The 20,348-nt window shown below is 45.4% G+C and overlaps 4 protein-coding genes across 7 annotated transcripts; 3 read left to right on the top strand and 1 right to left on the bottom strand.

Moving 5' to 3' along the window:
• Positions 1-787: 787 nt before the first annotated feature.
• On the top strand, positions 788-9,808 carry DNAAF2 (dynein axonemal assembly factor 2). Of its 2 annotated transcripts, XM_025391570.1 has the most exons (3): positions 788-2,932; positions 7,446-7,589; positions 8,943-9,808. In XM_025391570.1, the coding sequence occupies exons 1-3, from the start codon at positions 1,046-1,048 to the stop codon at positions 9,447-9,449; spliced, it is 2,538 nt and encodes an 845-aa protein (XP_025247355.1). In that variant the 5' UTR covers positions 788-1,045; the 3' UTR covers positions 9,450-9,808. The 2 variants fall into 2 exon arrangements, with proteins under 2 accessions (XP_025247355.1, XP_025247356.1); XM_025391571.1 differs by lacking the exon at positions 7,446-7,589.
• A 1,999-nt stretch (positions 9,809-11,807) lies between these two features.
• Positions 11,808-14,495, bottom strand: MGAT2 (mannosyl (alpha-1,6-)-glycoprotein beta-1,2-N-acetylglucosaminyltransferase). Of its 3 annotated transcripts, none has more exons than XM_025391572.1 (2): positions 14,249-14,495; positions 11,808-14,051 (listed from the first exon to the last, which is right to left on the bottom strand). In XM_025391572.1, the coding sequence occupies exon 2, from the start codon at positions 14,026-14,028 to the stop codon at positions 12,685-12,687; it is 1,344 nt and encodes a 447-aa protein (XP_025247357.1). In that variant the 5' UTR covers positions 14,029-14,051; positions 14,249-14,495; the 3' UTR covers positions 11,808-12,684. The 3 variants fall into 3 exon arrangements, with proteins under 3 accessions (XP_025247357.1, XP_025247359.1, XP_025247360.1); XM_025391574.1 differs by having other exon boundaries at positions 11,808-14,031; positions 14,123-14,478; XM_025391575.1 differs by having other exon boundaries at positions 14,255-14,423.
• Positions 14,088-14,876, top strand: LOC112628594 (translation initiation factor IF-2-like). The gene is made up of 2 exons (XM_025391576.1): positions 14,088-14,137; positions 14,242-14,876. Exons 1-2 carry the CDS (start codon positions 14,090-14,092, stop codon positions 14,740-14,742), a joined length of 549 nt encoding a protein of 182 aa, XP_025247361.1. The 5' UTR covers positions 14,088-14,089; the 3' UTR covers positions 14,743-14,876.
• On the top strand, positions 14,644-16,582 carry RPL36AL (ribosomal protein L36a like). The gene is made up of 2 exons (XM_025391577.1): positions 14,644-14,719; positions 16,133-16,582. The coding sequence occupies exon 2, from the start codon at positions 16,167-16,169 to the stop codon at positions 16,485-16,487; it is 321 nt and encodes a 106-aa protein (XP_025247362.1). The 5' UTR covers positions 14,644-14,719; positions 16,133-16,166; the 3' UTR covers positions 16,488-16,582.
• The last annotated feature ends 3,766 nt before the right edge of the window (positions 16,583-20,348 follow it).

The raw sequence follows: 20,348 nt of genomic DNA, 5'->3' as shown, positions 1-20,348 counted from the left end.
CAGCCTGGCCAACATGGTAAAACCCCATCTCTACTAAAAATACAAAAATTAGCCTGGCGTGGTTGCAGGCACCTGTAATCCCAGCTACTTGGGAGGCTGAGGCAGAATTGCTTGAACCCGGGAGGCTAAAGCTGCAGTGAGCCAAGATCTCGCCACTGCATGCCAGCCTGGGAGACAGAGTGAGACTCTATCTCAACAACAACAAAAAAGATTGAAATGTTGGTTTAGCAAAGTGAAAAACGCAGATAAACTTAGGTTTGGATTCGCCTGTTGAATACACTGGCTATGTGACCTTGGTTCAACTTCTCAGGTCCCATCTTCTTGTTTGTGAAAGGGGGATGAGGTTTTTATCTTTTAGTGGTGTGAGCAATGAATGGGATAATGCACATAATGCTGGAAATTATGACAGTTACTACAATAGTTATTCTGCAGAAGTAAGTAACTGCACTATGGCACAGGAATCTATAAAACAGAGAAAGTACATTGGTGAGTTAGTTTGAAGAATCTAAGAGGGCTATTTCTGGCATTTCCACTATTCCACCATTATTTCTTTTTTTTTTTTGAGACGGAGTCTCGCTCTGTCGCCCAGGCTGGAGTGCAGTGGCGCGATCTCGGCTCACTGCAAGAGCTCCGCCTCCCGGGTTCACGCTATTCTCCTGCCTCAGTCTCCCACGTAGCTGGGACTACAGGCGCCCCCTAGCCCGGCTAATTTTTTTGTATTTTTAGTAGAGACGGGGTTTCACCGTTTTAGCCAGGATGGTCTCAATCTCCTGACTTCGTGATCCGCCCACCTCGGCCTCCCAAAGTGCTGGGATTACAGGCCTGAACCACGCGCCCAGCCTATTCCACCAAGATTTCTACCCCTCCTCCCGAATGTTAGTGGTGTCACTATGGCAACAAGCACGCGCTGCTCAAGGCTCAATTTTCCAGCCGTTACCGATCTCCACCGCGTCACTCTCGGCTGCCCAGAGACTCTGAGGCGGATCCCCCAAGCCAGTCTCAGATTGATCCCCCTTGGCCAGAGGGCGAGAAGCCACAGGGCAGTATGGCCAAAGCGGAGGCCTCCTCGTCGCTGGAGGACTTAGACCTGAGTGGAGAGGAGGTCCAGCGGCTCACCTCCGCCTTCCAGGACCCGAAGTTCCGGCGAATGTTCTCCCAGTACGCCGAGGAGCTCACCAACCCGGAGAACCGGCGGCGCTACGAGGCGGAGATCACCGCGCTAGAGCGTGAGCGCGGGGTGGAGGTGCGGTTCGTGCATCCGGAGCCGGGGCACGTGCTGCGCACCAGCCTGGACGGGACACGGCGCTGCTTCGTGAACGTCTGCAGCAATGCGCTGGTGGGCGCGCCCAGCAGCCGACCCGGCTCCGATGACGACCGGGGCGCAGCTCCTGGCAGTCACTGGTCCCTGCCCTACAGCTTGGCGCCAGGCCGTGAGTACGCGGGGCGCAACAGCAGCCGATACATGGTCTACGACGTGGTCTTCCATCCAGACGCGCTAGCGCTGGCCCGGCGGCACGAGGGCTTCCGCCAGATGCTGGACGCTACGGCCCTGGAGGCAGTCGAGAAGCAGTTCGGCGTGAAGCTGGACCGCAGGAATGCCAAGACCCTGAAAGCCAAGTATAAGGGGACCCCCGAGGCTGCGGTGCTGCGCACACCCCTGCCCGGGGTCATCCTGGCCAGGCCTGAGGGGGAGCCGAAGGGTCCTCTCCCGGACTTCCCCTACCCCTACCAGTACCCGGCAACCTCCCGGAACTCTGCAACCCCCGGGCCCCGGGCGCCCTCCCCTCCGGAAGCGGCCTTGCAGCCCGCCCCCACTGAGCCCCGCTACAGCGTGGTGCAGCGCCACCACGTGGACCTCCAGGATTACCGCTGCTCCCGGGACTCAGCCCCGAGCCCCGTACCCCATGAGCTGGTGGTCACCATCGAACTGCCGCTGTTGCGCTCGGCCGCGCAGGCGGCGCTGGAGGTGACGGGAAAGCTGCTGTGCCTCGACTCAAGGAAACCCGACTACCGGCTGCGGCTATCGCTCCCGTACCCAGTGGACGACGGCCGCGGCAAGGCACAATTCAACAAGGCCCGGCGACAGCTAGTGGTTACGCTGCCAGTGGTACTACCGGCCGCGCGCCGGGATCCCGCCGTTGCCGGCGCAGTCGCCGCCGCCACGCCGGAAGAGTCCTTGGACCCGTCCGGAACTGACGGCCAGGCCTGCGCTTCCGTTCACGAGGGGGAGGCGGGACCCGCGGGGAGTCGCGCCGAGGACGGAGGCCGCGATACCTGCGTGGCTGGGGCTGCGAGCTCTGGGGTCACCACCGTGGGCGACCCCAAAGTGGCGTCCCCGCCGGCCGGCGCTGGAGAGGAGCGTGTCCCCAAGCCGGGGGAGCAGGACTTGAGCACGCACGCGGGGTCGCCGCCGGGCAGCGTGGAGGAACCATCTCCCGGAGGAGAGAACTCACCTGCTGGCGGAGGCTCCCTTTGTACGTCCTGCCGGGGCCTTGCCTGGGAGTCTTATGCGGGAAGAGAGAGTGCGCGCGGAGATACCGGTGTGGAGACGCGCGCAGAGTCGGAGGGCAAGCGCTGCGAGCCCTCAGCCCGCGCCATGGGTGGTCCCGGGACCAAGAGCGGGGAGCCTTTGTGTCCTCCGTTACTGTGTAATCAGGACAAAGAGACCTTGACTCTGCTCATTCAGGTGCCTCGGATCCAGCCGCAAAGTCTTCAAGGAGATTTGAATCCCCTCTGGTACAAATTACGCTTCTCCACACAAGACTTAGTTTATTCCTTCTTTTTGCAATTTGCTCCAGAGAATAAATTGAGTACCACAGAACCTGTGATTAGCATTTCTTCAAACAATGCAGTGATAGAACTGGCAAAATCTCCAGAGAGCCATGGACATTGGAGAGAGTGGTATTATGGTGTAAACAACGATTCTTTGGAGGTAACAGTTCTTTCCAGAGTCCTCATATTTGAAATATCCCATCTCACTTAAAAAATTTGCTATTACGGGCCGGGCGCGGTGGCTCACGCCTGTAATCCCAGCATTTTGGGAGGCCTAGGCGGGCGGATCACGAGGTCAGGAGTTCTGGACCAGCCTGGCCAATATGATGAAATCCCGTCTCTACTAAAAATACAAAATTAGCAGGGCATGGTAGCGGGCGCCTGTAGTCCTAGCTACTTGGGAGGCTGAGGCAGGAGAATCGCTTGAACCCGGGAAGCGGAGGTTGCAGTGAGCCGAGATCGTGCCACTGCAGAACAGTCTGGGCGACAGAGCGAGACTCCCATCTCAAAAACAAACAACAACAACAAAAAAAAACTGCCATTACGGGCACCTTTTCAGTTTATCCTAAACAAAGCATTTTCCATTATAACTTTTCTTGTAATGACTTGCACTGATGCACATGATGAAAGATGTCAGTGCTTGTTAAGCGTATTTTGAAAAAAAAACCAACAACAACATGCATCGCGTCTGGTGGATGGGTTTCAGATCTTCAAAGTTACCTCGAATGCGTTGTTTCCTGAGGTCCATTGCCTCGGAAGGAGACCTTAAATGAATTTTCAGGGAGCCGTAGACCTCTGGAATTGTATGCAAAAAGTAGGGAGTGATCTCTTCCGGGGAGAAGGGCTATAATTTTAGTTATATTCTTAAAAGGGGTTTGTAACACAAAGAAGTTTAAAAAGCACTCTATAATGGGCATTTGAAGTTAGTAAATCATTTTTTCCGAGCTTAGAAAGTAGAGAAGAAGAATAATTTACTTCCAGAGAGGAAAAGTAACTCAGCCAGTTACTTGTCCAGTTACTCACACAGTTATTATGTTCAAATGCCCTTTGGGCCATATGGTGCTGCTTAATTTTAGTCTAAGATTTTGGCGGGATTGTCCTTGGGTTGGCGCTATATTAAATTGAGATTATGTCACTTTGCATCTCGTAATCATGCTTAGGTCCCTACTAATATTTAGCACAATGACTAGCATTTAACAAAGTGTGATAAATATTTGTTGAACCTAACAGTACATACGTTAACTGCACCTCTTCTGGGAAGAGGTTATTTTATTTATTTTGTTGTTATTGTTGAGACGGAGTCTCGCTCTGCCGCCCAGGCTGGAGTGCAGTGGCGCGATCTCGGCTCACTGCAACCTTCGCCTCCTGGGTTCAAAGGATTCTCCTGCCTCAGCCTCCCAAGTAGCTAGGATTACAAGTGCTCGCCACCACGTCCGGCTAATTTTTTTGTATTTTTAGTAGAGAGGGGGTTTCACCGTGTTAGCCAGGATGGTCTTCATCTCCTGATCTCGTGATCCACCCGCCTCAGCCTCCCAAAGTGCTGGGATTACAGGCGTGAGCCACCGCGCCCGCCGCAAATCTTCTGTATTTTATTCATAACCATTTCTGTTATATATTCCTTGGGTTAACTAAAAATTAAAATATTTGGTGTATTATTTGCAATGAGTCAAAGATGATGTCTTTTTCTAGAGGCATGAACCTTAGAAATGCTTTTGATGGGGATGTTTCTGTAACAGTGTTATTCTGGATCTTCAAATAACAGCAAGGCCAATTACTCTAAAATCTTTCTATTCTCAAGGTTCACTTTTGTTTTGGTAGGTTTTCACGATTTTAAATACTGTTTAATGGAAGAAAAATATACAGCCAGGCGTGGTGGCTCATGCCTGTAATCCCGGCACTTTGGAAGGCTGAGGCAGGCAGATCACGAGGTCAGGAGATTGAGACCATCCTGGCCAACATGGTGAAACCCCGTCTCTACTAAAAATACAAAAATTAGCCGGGTGTGGTGATGCGCACCTGTAGTCCCAGCTACTTGGGAGGCTGAGGCAGGAGAATTTGTTGAACCCGGGAAGTGGAGGTTGCAGTGAGCCGAGATGGCGCCATAGTACTCCAGTCTGGTGACAGAGGAAGACTCCGTCTCAAAGAAAAAAAGGAGTGTGTGTGTGTGTGTACAGAGAGTTTATTTGGGCCAAAATAGAGGACTGCAACCCGGGAGACACATATTCAAGTGGCCCTGAATATATGTTCCCAATAGAAGATAACTTGAAACTTGTTTCTTTCTGATATTTTCTACCTATTTGGACCAAACAATGAGCTGTGTTTATTTTGTAATTACAAAATTTGCTTATATAAAAGTACAGAGGAAAACATTTTTATTTGGGGCAACAATGAACTGCTTTTATAAATTAAGTAATTTAAAATATGGTTATTCTCCCCACACCCTAACTATATACCTGTATTCACTTGACGTGAACAAACTGCTTTGTGTTTGGAATTCAGGTAAAAGAGTGATTTTTGCATTTCCTAGTAATAATTTGGAAATCTTTTCGTGTCAGCATCTCGAAATCTATCTCATTCTTTATTTATTTATTTTTGGAGACAGGGTCTCAGTCTGTCTCATCTAGGCTGGAGTGCAGTGGTGCGATCATGGCTCACTGCAGCCTCAACCTCCCAGACTCAAGCCATCCTCCCAGCTTAGCCTCTGGAGTAGCTAGGACCACAGGTGCATGCCACCACGCCTGGCTAATTTTTGTATTTTTTGTAGAGCTGGGTTTTGCCATGTTGCCCAGGCTGGTCTCGAACTTCTGGCTCAAACAATCCACCCGCCTTGGCTTCCTAAAGTGCTGGAATTATAGGCATGAGCCACTGTGCCCAACCTATTTTTTTTCATAATTTACCTTTTCTCTGGAGCGTAGATTCAAAATGCCCTGAATATATGCGCTCTACTTCATTCTTTTAATAACTATACAGTTTGCTAATGTCACACTGGAGTATCCCAGTGCTTAAAAATACAATACACTTCTTGACTGGGTGTAGTGGCTCACACCCGTAATCCTAGCACTTTGGGAGGCCAAGGTGGGAGGACAGCTTGAATCCAGGAGTTGGAGAGCAGCCTGGGCAACAAAGTGAGACCTGTCTCTACAAAAAACTTTAAAAAAAATTTTCTTTTCTTTTGAGACAGAGCCTCACTCTGTCACCCAGGCTGGACTCACTGCAGTCTCTGCCTCACAGGTTCAAGTGATCACAGTCATAGTAGAGACAGGGTTTCACTATGTTGGCCAGGCTGGTCTTGAATTCCTGACCTCAAGTGATCCACCCGCCTTGGCCTCCCAAAGTGCTGGAATTACAGGTGTGAGCTGCCACACCTGGCCCAAAAAATGTAAAAATTAGTTGGGCATTATGGCATGCACCTGTAGTCCCAGGTACCTAGGTACTTGGGGGCACAGGTGGGAGGATTGCTTGAGCCAGGGAGGTCAAGGCTGCAGGAAGCTATGAGTGCCACTGCATTCCAGCCTGGGCAACAAATCGAGACCCTGTCTCAAGGGGGGAAAAAAAAGGGCTGGGTGTGGTTGTGGCTCATGCCTGTAATCCCACCACTTCGGGAGGCCAAAGCAGGTGGATCACTTGAGTCCAGAAGTTTGAGGCCAGCCTGGGCAACATGGCAAAACCCTGTCTCTCCAAAAAAATACAAAAATTAGCTGAGAATGGTGGCATGTTCTGTGGTCCCAGCTACTCTGGAGGCTGAGGTGGGGGAGGATCACTTGAGCCTAGAAGGTCAAGGCTGCTGCAATGAGCCGTGATTATGCCACTGCACTCCAGCCTGGGTGACAGAGCAAGACTCTGTCTCAAAAACAAACATAAACAAAAAAACACACCACTTCTTTTAAATAAAATACTGTAATTAGCTCTTACCTGCCCAAGAACTATAAGGCAAACTGGTCACACAAAATTGGAATAGATCCTTTCATGTATATTTCTTAGCCACCTCATTAGGAAATGTTTTAAAGCTGAATTATATTTTGTATCTGGGATCCCATTTATAGCCCTAGAGATGATGTTATTCTTATGAAATACTAAAAGAGGCCAGGTGCAGTGGCTCACACCTGTAATCCCAGCCCTTTGGGAGGCCAGGGCAGGTGGATAGCTTGAGGTCAGGAGTTCAAGACCAGCCTGGCCAACATGGTAAAACCCCGTCTCTACCAAAGACACAAAAATTATCCCGGCGTGTTGGCGGTTGCCTCTAATCCTAGCTACTTGGTAGTCTGGGGCAGGAGAATTGCTTGAACTTGGGAGGCGGAGGTTGCGGTGAGCCGAGATTGCACCACTGCACTCCAGCATAGGCAACAGAGTGAGACTATATCTTAACAAAACAAAACAAACAAAAAAAGAAAGAAAAGAAATACTAAAAGGTCAGATTTAATAGACAAAGTACCAAGACCTCTTTCTTTTAGGTTCTTTTCCTATACATTTATGTTTGTCCTCAGTACAACTCTTACTGCTCTGTATAATACCAAACTTAAATTTTTCCAAGACAGCTCATAGGAATAACATTAAAATAAACATTTTAAAAAATATACCCCTGAACAATGTGAGAAATTTTGTGAGCTGCTTTGAGATACAACTGTGTCAAGTGTGACTTATAAGGCAGAATATTTTTTCCCTTTTTATTTTAGGAAAGGTTATTTGTCAATGAAGAAAATGTTAATGAGTTTCTTGAAGAGGTCCTGAGCTCTCCATTCAAACAGTGTATGTCCTTAACCCCACCATTAATTGAAGTTCTTCAAGTTACTGATAATAAGATTGAAATTAATGCAAAGGTAAGGAAGTTGGTGGGCTCTATAAAGGAGTAATGAAGCACAGAGTTAAAACCTAACAAATTATTCATTTCTAATGTCATAACTTTAAACAAAATGAACATAATGGTGGAGCAGAGTGATGTTAAGAGAAGAAAAGTCTTTTTTTTTTTTTTTTGAGATAGAGTCTCGCTCTGTCACCCAGGCTGAAGTGCAGTAGCGTGATCTCGGCTCACTGCAATCTCTGCCTCTTGGGTTCAAGAGATTCTCCTGCCTCAGCCTCCTGAGTAGCTGGGACTACAGGAGCGTGCCACCATGGCCGGCTAATTTTTTGTATTTTTAGTAGAGATTGGGTGTCACCGTGTTAGCCAGGATGGCCTCGATCTCCTGACCTCATGATCCGCCCGCCTCGGCCTCCCAAAGTGCTGAGATTACAGGCATGAGCCACTGCGCCCGACCAAGGAAAGCCTTTTGTCTGTGTATTTATTATGTGCTACACACTTTGCTGTTCATTTTCACGTCATCTCATTTAATCCCAAAATAACCCTACAATGAGGAACAAAGAGAGAATAACACTTAGGAAGTTTGAGTACTAGTCCAGGGACATACAATCTTTTTTGACTCTCAAACCATGGGAACTATGTCGTAACATTCTTTCTAATTCAATCTTAATTTTGGTCATTTTTATAGTCTTCAGTAGTGAAGATGCAAATAATTTAGTAACTACCACAATCGGCAGACATATGTATTAGAAGGGCAGCTCCGAAAAATTAGAGGAGTTCAAGAAAATTCAAGAAATTCAACAATGTGCTTATAAGAATAACTGTTAAATAGTTTTGTAGACCATGTTGAAAAGTATGGATTATTGTTGTGAAAGGATATAATCAGGATATCAATGCCAGGCTTACATTGTTAAAAAATGACTGGCAGTAGGCTGGGTGCAGTAGTTCACAACTGTAATCCCAGCACTTTGGGAGGCCAAGGTGTGCGGATCACCTGAGGTCAGGAGTTTGAGACCAGCCTCGCCAACATTGTGAAACCCCGTCTGTACTAAAAATATAAAAATTAGCTGGGTGTGGTCGCGGGCGCCTGTAATCCCAGCTACTTTGGAGGCTGAAGCAGGAGAATCGCTTGAATCTGGGAGGCAAAGGTTGCAGTGAGCCAAGATTGTACCACTGCACTCCAGCCTGGGCGACAGAGCCAGACTCAATCTCAAAAAAAAAAAAAGACTGGCAGCAAACCAGTTGTGGTGGTTCATGCCTGTAATCCCAGCACTTTGGGAGGCTAAGGAGGTGGATCATTTGAGGCCAGGAGGTAGTACAATTTAATTTTATATTATTTCAAATAATTATTAATTGGTTGTTTCTCTTGACACAGTTGCAAGAATGTGGTAACTCTGATCAGCTACAAGGAAAGGAAGAAAGAGTAAACGAAGAAAGTCGTCTAACTGAAAAGGAATATATAGAACATTTTAACACCTCTACAACTGATTCTGATTCATCTATAGCAGTTAAAGCACTACAAATAGATAGCTTTGGTTCAGTTACATGCTTTCAACAAGAGTCTCTTGATGTTTCTCAAATGATACTTGGAAAATCTCAGCAACCTGAGTCAAAAATGCAATCTGAATTTATAAAAGAAAAAAGTGCTACTTGCTCAAATGAGGAAAAAGATAACTTGAACGAGTCAATAATAACTGAAGAGAAAGAAACAGATGGAGATCACCTATCTTCATTACTGAACAAAACTACAGTTCACAATATACCTGGATTTGACAGCATAAAAGAAACCAATATGCAGGATGGTAGTGTACAGGTCATTAAAGATCATGTGACCAATTGTGCATTCAATTTTCAGAATTCTTTGCTATATGATTTGGATTAATTCTATATAATTTTGGACTTTTAAATATTAAGGTTAAAAAATGCCTGTATCTAAAATTGATTCTGTTAACTGTTGTCTTAAAACTAAAGGCATTAAAGTATAAAATTAAAATTTGCATTTTTTTTTTTTAATTGCAGTTTTGATTCTCATGGGGGAAACTGGAGATTTTTATTTTTTTTTTTACCTCTGGAGTTTAAAGTTTCCTTATGGATATAAGTTTTGTGATTCCTGTAATAGATGTGTATGTTTTTCTATTTGAGAGTTAAAACATTGTTTAATATAACCTGTGTATATATACTTCTGTGTTAAATTTTGCTTTGTCATTACTTTAATAAAATTTCAAAATAAATATTCACTAAGTTGTGTTTGTCACACAAAGTAATTCTCAAGAATGCAATTAACTGGAATTGTGAGTACATGTGTCGGGGGTAGAATTTCAAAACTGTTTCTCAGTCTCACTAAATAGGACATTTTTAAGCTTGAAATAGAACTTAGAGGGGAAAGAACTTTACTAACCAATATTAATCTAAATAATTAGGATACAAATACACCAGATAAAATATAGTATTTTTCATCAACTCTATATTTCACTTTGTCACACAAACTATATATATTTTTGTCACATAAAGTATATATAATAGATTTAGTTATTTAGTAATGATTTTGAAAATTCAATTTTGAAGAATTTCTTACAAGTTATTGAAATACTAAAACATCTTGTGGTTTTATAGAAATTTAAGAGTAAAACTGGAATTTTTTAAATCTGGCAATTTGCTCTGATAGGAAAATTGCCTTCATTATATTATTACACACAAAAAAAACCAAAAAAAGCCAGTGTTTCCTAATCACTTTCTTTCTTTAAGAGATAGGGTCGGCCGGGCGCGGTGGCTCACGCCTGTAGTCCCAGCACTTTGGGAGGCGGGTGGATCACGAGGTAAGGAGATCGAGACCATCCTGGCTAACATGGTGAAACCCTGTCTCTACTAAAAATATAAAAAATTAGCCAGGCATGGTGGCAGGCGCCTATAGTCCCAGCTATTCGGGAGGCTGAGGCAGGAGAATGGCATGAACCCGAGAGGCAGAGCTTGCAGTGAGCTGAGATCACACCACTGCACTCCAGCCTGGGTGACAAAGAGAGACTCCGTTTCAAAAAAAACAACAGATAGGGTCTTGCTATGTTGTCCAGGCTGGATTCAAACCCCTAGGCTCAAGCGATGCTCTCATCTAAGCCTCCTGCATAATCAATTTCTTTTATAACACCTAAAATGTGAGGCAGAGAGAAGATCCTAACAGGTTTTTTTCTCACAAAAAATTTTAGGGCAAGAAAATTAAAGGAAGGAAAAGCAGAAAGGAAAAGAAAATGCAGAAAGGAAAATATTTGTTGATCTAATCACTAACCCCCAAAGCCAGGAACTGATCTATTTGTTTCAAAAACAGCTGCTACTTCAGACTCTGGCCTTCTTAGCTCTGTCCTGGAAATAACCTAAGTTTTTAGTTCTTTGAACTAGTGATGTCAGGTCAGAGTACCAGAAATAGGTAAAAAGCCTCCTGATTCACCCTTATTTAACCCCCCCCAAATCTTGCACCAGATTGGGCTGTGAGGGTAAGTCTAAAGGTAGCTCGTAAAGCAAGAGAACCATTTACCTCACCTTGGATGAGCATATATGCTCTTAAACCACTATGAATCTTAAATTGATGCAATAATTTTGAGACTACCATTTAATAGTTGTAAGTTGAAGTAACTTTTTTTTTTTGAGATGGAGGCTCACTCTGTTGCCCAGGCTGGAGTGCAGTGGCATGCTCTAGGCTCACTGCAACCTCCGCCTCCCAAACTCAAAGGATCCTCCCACCTCAGCCTCTCAAGTAGCTGGGACTACAGATGCACCACTACACCAGGCTAATTTTTTGTATTTTTGGTAGCAATGGGTTTTTGCCATGTTGCCCAGGCTGGTCTCAAACTCCTGAGTTCAAGCAATCTGCCTGCCTCAGACTCCCAGAGTGCTGAGATTACAGACATGAGCCACCACACCCAGCCCCTAATAATATCTTTACACAGAAATTAGTCTTTTATGAGAAATTTTTGGTTGAATGCAATTACAAATTAAGGGAAACTTCTACATTAAATATGGAGCAAAATTTAAGCCTGTTTCCTATAATTTTCTGTATCTGTCCTTTTAAAAAGTATGATTTAAGTTAAAGCCGGCACTAGAAAGTATTTCACTTTGGCATGACTGAACTTTGTACCATTTCTGGCTTTCAAAAACAATTTAGGCTGTATTTACCTTACACAGCAACATTTTATTGTTCATTATCTATGCCTGGGTAATTTGAAAGCCAAACAGTTTCTTGCACAGGGAATGCATTGTCATGAGCTGGGTTTTATTTCAAACTCAATTATACAATGTGGCAATAATAAATATTAAAATATAATGCTAACTCAAAACTTGTAGAATGCCTTCACTAAATTTGCTATAAAGAGTAAACAAAACTTATTCTGCAAAAGGATTAGGAACCTTTTTATGCAAAAATGAGTATTTTATTTTGTCAGCACTAAAAGAAAAAAAAAAAAAACAAAACCACTGTATTTCTACATTGAGGTGAAAACAATGTTTAAACTTTCTTATCAATCAAATACATTCCAAAAGAAAGTGTCTTCTATGAAGGTTCCAAAGCACACTCAAAACACAACAGTACAGGAATCTAATACTGAAAATGACTGTTCTGACAGGGTGTTTTAATAAACATAACTTTTTAATTATTAAACCAGTGAAGCAATCTCTTCCTAGTAAGTATGTCAATAGAGTGAAACTGGGTTTGTTCCATTAATACCCTAACCATTTCATGGTAATACTTTTTACTGCTTTGACAGTTTTAAATAAATTTTGCTGTACTTAAAATAGGTTTTAAAAGTGGAAAAGTGTACAAAGTTTCAGATAAAAAGATTAATAGATGCAATTTAAATCAAATTTCCCCTCTTCTATCAATCAACAATAATCAGTTTTAGCAGATACAGATTGAGCTTTAAAATCCTACTCCCAAAATGAAACCTTCAGTTTTAAATCTTAATCAGACATAATTGGAAAAGATTACTATGTATTTGGACACCTTTTACAAGATTTTGTTTTTGTATTAAAGCAGAAACCAGTTCCTAAACTCTTTTATTCAATTGTATGTCCTGTTTGGACAAATATCAAAAATAGAAGACTGTCACTTTTGCTTCTGTAATTGTGATTTTTCACTGCAGTCTTCTATAACTTTTACAGAGTTCATGGTCCCTAATATCTCCCCACCCTCCATTTTTTCTAGGTGGAGAAATGGCTACCATAGTAAACTTCTCACTGATAGTTAGAGTTTCTGGAAACATGTATTGTTTGTTATTATTTAAGAGTGACTCAATTTGGGCACTCTGGGTGGATGGTCTACAGGTTTTCTTGTGATGCATACCACAGTCTCCAGCATGAAAAATCCTAGGAACTTGAGGAACCAGCACTTTCCAGAATTTTGGAAGACAAGATACAGTCAAGTATTGAAGAGTCCAGTCCCAGTTATAATCATCATAAGTACAGAAAGTGTCTGTGCACTCGATCAACTTCTGATAGGCATTCCGGGTCAAGGCTAGACCCATATTGTGCTCTGTGGATTTCCAAGTTTTCACATCTACCTTGTCAGCCATGCCATAGAAACTGCGACTGGCAGTATAGGTCCCCAGGGAGAGAACATCACATTCAGGGCACTCTTGCTGCTTCAGTTTCCACATCTTTTTGAAGACATGGTAAAAGTCTGGGGCTAAGTAGTGATCTTCTTCTAGGAAAAGTATAAGGCCAGCATAATCTCGAAGAATTTTGACTCTTTCCCACACAAAATGCAGCTTCCACCACCAGTGATGTTTGGTCTGGGAGAATTTGGCCTCTCTATAATGGCCGAAGGAGTCGGGATACTCAGCATTGATGCACCCCAATTTCAAAGCGGCATTCTTCGACAGGTCTCTGGGACAATCTCTAGGGTCACTGCCTGGAAACTCATTAGGGTACAACTGAATGCTGAAAGGAAAGAACACCTGCAGAACCGGACAGAAATCCACTCCGGCGATCAGCTGATTGATCTCGGTCGACCAGAAGTCGTGGCTAAAGATGACGAGGACGTTGTCAATTGCCTGGGCTTTTCGAAGTGAGTCCAGCAGCAGTCTGAGGTATTCGGGCCGGTTATGCACCTGGACCACCAGCACCAGCTCCCGGGGGGCCCAGGTGCCAGTCTTATCTACATTCCTCAGCGTCTGATCAAAGTTCAGCTGGTATACCAGGGACCGGTACCGCAGCGTCAGGTTGTCCGCCTCGGGCTGAGGGGCCGCCGGGACCAGCGGAGCCGCCGACTCGTTGGAGACCCTGCGGATGCCCACAGCCACAGAGGGGTGGTCCCCGCCACGGCTGCCGGCACCCCGCACGGGTTCGGCGTCCACCAACGGCGGGGCGAGGGCCTCGTTCTTCCTTTGTCGCCCATTGCTGCTCCAGAGGACGAAGCCGCAGGCGGCCACCACGAGCGTCAGGATTAGCACCTTCCGTTTGTAGATGCGGAACCTCATGGTCTCCAGGGCCGGGAGCGCGGGCGGGCGGGCGCGGAAAGGAGTAGCTGCTTCTGCACGGATGGGGCGGGCGGGCGGCGGCCGTCGCCTTGGCCTGTCACGGTCGGAACTGGCCCCGGCGGCTGCCCTCGCTAACTCATCCCGGACCCCGGGGGTCCTGAGGCCCGAGACCTCTCAGCTACCCCGCGCCGCCTGCGCTCCACACATCCTCGCCTGGCAGCTACAGCTCGGGCATCGGCGCCGCCGCTAGGAGCCGCGGCTCGGCTTCGTCTCGGTCCTCTCCATTCAGCACCACGGGTCCCGGAAGAAACCCAGCAGCTGCCCCACCGCACCCTAGCTTCGTTACCTGCGCCTCCAGCGGCCCTGCGTCCTCTGCGTTCTCATCCTTACGTGGGCCCTAGACGGCCAGGACTGAGCGACGCAGCCTCGCCCCACTCCGGTGGCGACAGTTCTGACAACCCGCAACTGGCCCGCGGAACACCGCGGCCCTCCGGCCCACACCCCTCCGGCCCGCCCCTTAGACCGTTGGTTGGTGTTTTCCAGACGCGACCGAAGGCGCCTGGCTGCCGTGACCGGCTGCCTATTGGTTCTCAGTACTGTCGCTCAGGTGCAGTTCCTACTTCCGCTTCTCTCTTCCCTTTCCTGTTAGGCGAGAGCTGCGCTACGCGAGGGTGTCGGACGCCGTTTCTCGGTAAGCTAAGAACGGAACTGTAGCGGTTCCAATAGGAGCCTCCGTTGCTCAGAATCCGGGGTAGGACTAGGCCTTCTTAGGAAAGGGAAGGCGAGACCCACGGCCCTCGTCGGCCTTAGTTCGAGAGCAGGCTTCTCCCTTCAGGCATGGCGGCTATAGGATCGCGAGGCGCGCCGGCTTGATAAAGACACGTCAGTCCTCTAGGCTGCTGACGGGTGACCGTGCTTCGGAGGGGAAAAGTGATACCACGCTGATGTGGTTCTCGGAGAAGGAACGGGGCGGGTCGTAACCGTAGCTACGACGTCGCGCACTGCCCCAGCCATTCTCTAGAGTTGGAAAATGGAGGAGGTGGGTGGGGGAAAGAGAGTCAAAGAAACTCTTCTTTTTCTGCGGAAGAAAATTAGATGAACCGCACATTTCTTTTGGGGCAGCCACAATAAATTAAACCCATTTCGTACAGAAAACTGACTGTATTGGGCCTTCTAAAGCTGCTGCTCTTGATTTTCGTGAATCTTGTTCTATATGAGAATAGAAAAATGGCTCGTAGCATTGTGAGTTCTTTGAGGTGTGCAAAATTTGCTGGGCCCAGAGAGACAGGAGTATGAGACTTCGGACACCTCCCCACTTCATGCCTGGCATTTTATTCCTGACTAGCTGCTTCACCCATTATGTCCGTGCTCCTGGAATTTGTCATAAAAAGAACGATGTATAGCCAGCCAATCGCTTGTGTTATTTTAATGTAAATTCTTGGTAAACAACTTAGGAACTGCCATTTTTTCCTCTAAAAACCCGCTTGCAACTGCTGCTATTCACGGCAATTTGCATCTGTGCTCCGGGTTGCAGTCCTCAAACTTGGCCCAAATAAACACTCTACTTATGAATTTTGCCCCAGTTGTGTTTTTTTTTGTTTTTGTTTTTGAGGCGGAATTCCGCTCTTGTTGCCCAGCCTGGAGTGCAATGGTGCGATCTTGGCTCACCGCAACCTCCGCGCCCCGCGTTCAAGCGATTCTCTTGCCTCAGCCTCCCGAGTAGCTGGGATTACAGGCATGTACCACCACGCCCGTCTAATTTTGTATTTTTAGTAGAGACGGGGGTTTCTCCATGTTGGTCAAGCTGGTCTCGAACTCCTGACCTCAGGAGATCCACTCACCTCGGCCTCCCAAAGTGCTGGGATTACAGGCATGAGCCACCGCGCCCGGCCTTGCCTCAGTTCTTCAGGTTGACAAAAAATTAGTCCTCCAGTAATTTAAACGAAGTGTTTAAAAAAGGTATGCACTTGTATGTGCATTTATTCATATGGAAAATGAGTACGTGGTGGGTTTATATATTTATACGGTTTTCGTATATCTACTTGTATAGCACTTTCACTTTTCGGAATGTTTAATGTCTGCTATCTTAAATATTTTACTACAGTTTTCATCATATAGACAACAGCCCTGCTGCAAAGATGGTCAACGTGCCTAAAACCCGAAGAACCTTCTGTAAGAAGTGTGGCAAGCATCAGCCTCACAAAGTGACACAGTATAAGAAGGGCAAGGATTCTTTGTATGCCCAGGGAAAGAGGCGCTATGATCGGAAGCAGAGTGGCTATGGTGGGCAGACAAAGCCAATTTTCCGGAAGAAGGCTAAGACCACAAAGAAGATTGTGCTAAGGCTGGAATGTGTTGAGCCTAACTGCAGATCCAAGAGGATGCTGGCCATTAAGAGATGCAAGCATTTTGAACTGGGAGGAGATAAGAAGAGAAAGGGCCAAGTGATCCAGTTCTAAACTTTGGGATATTTTTCTTCTGATTTTGAAGAGAAAATGTTGAAGCCATAGGAAGATTACCTGAGGGAAAATAAATAGTGATATTCTTACACAAACCTTTTGTCGTTTTTACTTATAAATAGAATTCCATGTTTAGTGTAGTCCCACCTCAAACTTTTCTAACAAGTTTATATATATATTTATCTATATAAACATATATATATATGAAGGGAAAATACTATATTGTTTTCTAGTCAATTTCAAATGTTGAGTGAATTCATAAACATTGAGCAGCTTAGAAGGGTCTATAAGATTTTGCAAGATAAGAAACAAGATATGCTAGGCTTGTGTATAGCAGGCTGGGTTAGGCAGAGGATCGAAGTTGGGGGATAGTAAGAGCTCACGGCAAATGTTCTGTCTAGTAGGGGTAACTAGCCAGGTAATGTGCTGCTTGTTACGCTAGTCACATTTAGTACTCAACAGCAATGTGTGGCTAGTTTATTGAACAACAAAGATGTAAAACATTACCACTGCAGAAAGTTCTTTTGGACAGTATAGACTATGGCCTTGAGTATAAAAGAATAGTTCAAAATTGACTTGACTTCAAACTAAATCGAGTGAAAGTCCAAGATAGCATAAATTTTGTTTTTTGAACCTCTCAGAACACTCTAGGAGGTATGGAAATTTTTTTTTTAGACAATCTGTCACTGTCACGCTGGAGTGCAGTGGCACATTCGTGGCTCACTGTGGCCTTTCAGGCTCTATAGGTCCTACCTTAGCCTTGGAGTAGTTGGGCACCACCATGCCTGGCGAATTTGCCTGGCATTTTTTTTAAGATGGGGTCTCACTATGTTGGTCTAGGCTGGTCTCAACTCTCGGGCTCAAGCAATTCTCCCATCTCAGCCTCCCAAAGTGTTGGGATTACAGTGTCTGCTACTGTGCTTGGCCAGAACTTACTGACAGTTGGGAAGGTTTAGGAGTTATAAACTGAAAACAAAAAGGTTGAAATTCACAATGAAAAAAATTGAGCCTTGTAATTATGAAAGGCAAGAAAAGTTCAGCATCAAATGAAAAGCTGGGAAAAGGTATGGGTTATAAGAGGGTAATTTCTGCCTTTTGTATATGAATTTAAGTTGACTAAGATACATGGGAATGACTGAATAAGAGAATGCAAAGGGCTAGGGTGTCTAGGAGTAACATGGTTTGCACATAATCCCAATAACTGACGATTATAGCTGCATTTGTTGATTGTAAAAATCATGTATACAAGTTTATTTTTAAATACATCACCATCACTTTTTACTTTTTTGGAGACAGGGTCTTGCTCTGTTGCCCAGACTTGAGTGCAGTGGCTTACTCTGCTCACTGTAGCTTTGACCTCCCAGGCTCAAGCTATCCTCTCACCTCAGCCTTCCTAGTAGCTGGGACTGCAGGCACGCAGCACTATGCTCGGCTAATTTTTGTATTTTTTATAGAGAGGGAGTTTTGCCATGTGGCTCAGGCTGATCTCGAATTCCTGGGCTCAAAGGATCCACCCATTTCAGCCCAAAGTGTTGGGATTACAGGCGTGAACCACCTCACCTGGCCTCCCATCACTTTTTAAAGAACGTTTTAATGCAGCTGTTTTGTAATATTTATGGACAATCCCTCACCAACCTACGAGTTTAGAAAATCCTAAAATATTTTACTTAGAGAATTCTTGGTTTTAAAGACCAAAAGTGAATTAACTAGAAGACAGTAGCCTGGGCTTAAAATCTGATCTGGGTTCATAGTACTTCCTTCGTAGGATGATTTGTAAAGAATAAATGCTTATAAAACACCTGGAATGGCTGGGTGCAGTGGGTCATGCCTGTAACCCCAGCACTTTGTGAGGCCGAGGTGGGCGGATCACTTGAGGTCAGGAGTTCGAGACCAGCCTGACCAACATGGTGAAAACTCTACTAAACATACAAAAATTAGATGGCCAGGCGCGGTGGCTTATGTCTGTAACCCCAGCACTTTGGGAGGCCAAGGAGGGTGGATCACGAGGTCAGGAGTTCGAGACCGGCCTGGTCAACATAGTGAAACCCTGTCTCTACTAAAAATGCAAAAATTACCCAGGCGTGGTGGCACATGCCTGTAATCCCAGCTACTTGGGAGGCTGAGGCAGGAGAATCACTTGAACTCAGGAGGCAGAGCGGAGGTTGCAGTAAGCCGAGACCATGCCATCACACTCCAGTCTGGGTGACAGAGCAAGACTCCATCTCAAAAAACAAAAACAAAAAGAAATTGCATCTACTCAGAAATATCTGAACTTTCAAAAAAGAAAAAAAAATGCCTCAAATAAACATTTTAGGGAGACAAAGGCAGTAATTATTTTGTAAGAAATAATCTTACAGAGACCCTGCTAACAAGCCCAAAACAGCAATTATATTATGTTAACACTGGAGAGGGCTTTTCTCCAGTAACTTTTATTCTTTCCTTTGTTCACAAAAACCAGTCTGAGGTTATTGCAATGTTCTGGTGGAGAGGCTGACTTGAGGTAGGTCAGTGGGAATGAACAGAATGAAAAAGTTAATACTGGTTCTATTTTCCATGATAGGTCAGTGGGAATGAACAGAATGAAAAAGTTAATACTGGTTTTATTTTCCATGAGTCTTTCAAGTTGGTTATTTTTCCATTCCTCATGCTAGTTCACGTCATCTTTTTTTGAGACAGGGTCTCCATCTGTCACCCAGGTTGGAGTGCAGTGGCATGATCTTGGCTTACTGCAATCTCCCAGGCTCAAGTGATCCTCCTACTTCAGCCTCCAGAGTAGCTGGGACTACAGGCGTACGCCACAATGCTCAGTTAAGTTTTGTATTTTTTGTAGAGATAGGATTTTGTCTTGGTGCCCAGGCTGGTCTCGAATTCCTGGGCTCGAGCAATCTGCCCGCCTCGACCTCCTGAAGTGTTGGGATTACAGGAGTGAGGCACTGCACCGGGCCCAAATCACCATTTAGCTGGTATATTGCCACTCCTTTTAAAATTAAAAACATTAAACATTTTGTCATTTAATATGACAAAAATAATATATTAAACATTTTGTCATTAATATATTTTTGTCATCTTATGTGACAAAAATAATTTAAAAACCCACCCTAATAACACAAAATGTAATCAGCAAAACGAAGCAATTTTTTGCCAGGCGCGGTGGCTCACGCCCGCAATCCCAGCACTTTGGGAGGCCGAGGCAGGCGGATCACGAGGTCAGGAGTTCGAGACCAGCCTGGCCATCATAGTGAAACCCTGTCTCCACTAAAAATACAAAAAAATTAGCTGAGTGTGGTGGCACACGCCTGTAGTCCCAGCTAATCGGGAGGCTGAGGCAGCAGAATCGCTTGAACCTGGGAGGCGGAGGTTGCAATGAGCCGAGACCATGCCACTGCACTCCAGCCTGGGTGACAGAGTGAGACTCTGTCTCAAAAAAAAAAAAGTAGCAATTTTCTGTTCCCGTTCCCATCCCATCCAATCCCAAGGCACGGTGGCTCAAGCCTGTAATCCCAGCACTCTGGGATGCTCAGATGGGTGGATCATTTGAGGTCAGGTGTTCGAGACCAGCCTGGCCAACATGGTGAAACACCGCCTCTACTGAAAAATACAAAAAATTAGCTGGGTATGGTGGCGTGCACCTGCAACCCCAGCTATGCAGGAGGCTGAGGCAGAGGTTGCAGTAAGCCGAGATTGCGCCACTGCACTCCATCCTGGGAGACAGAGACTCCATCTCAGAAAAACAAAAACAAAAAAAGAAATCACAACAATTACTATGGGAACATTTTTAAAAATTATGAAAGCTGAAGTCTTTCCCGAAACAATTCCTATGTTTTGCTTGGTAAATGTAAATTCCACATGTAGAATAATGTA

This window comes from Theropithecus gelada, chromosome 7b (genome assembly GCF_003255815.1).
Source record: "Theropithecus gelada isolate Dixy chromosome 7b, Tgel_1.0, whole genome shotgun sequence".
NCBI classification, from domain to species: Eukaryota; Metazoa; Chordata; class Mammalia; order Primates; family Cercopithecidae; genus Theropithecus; species Theropithecus gelada.
This window is presented reverse-complemented; position numbering and strand designations above follow the sequence as displayed.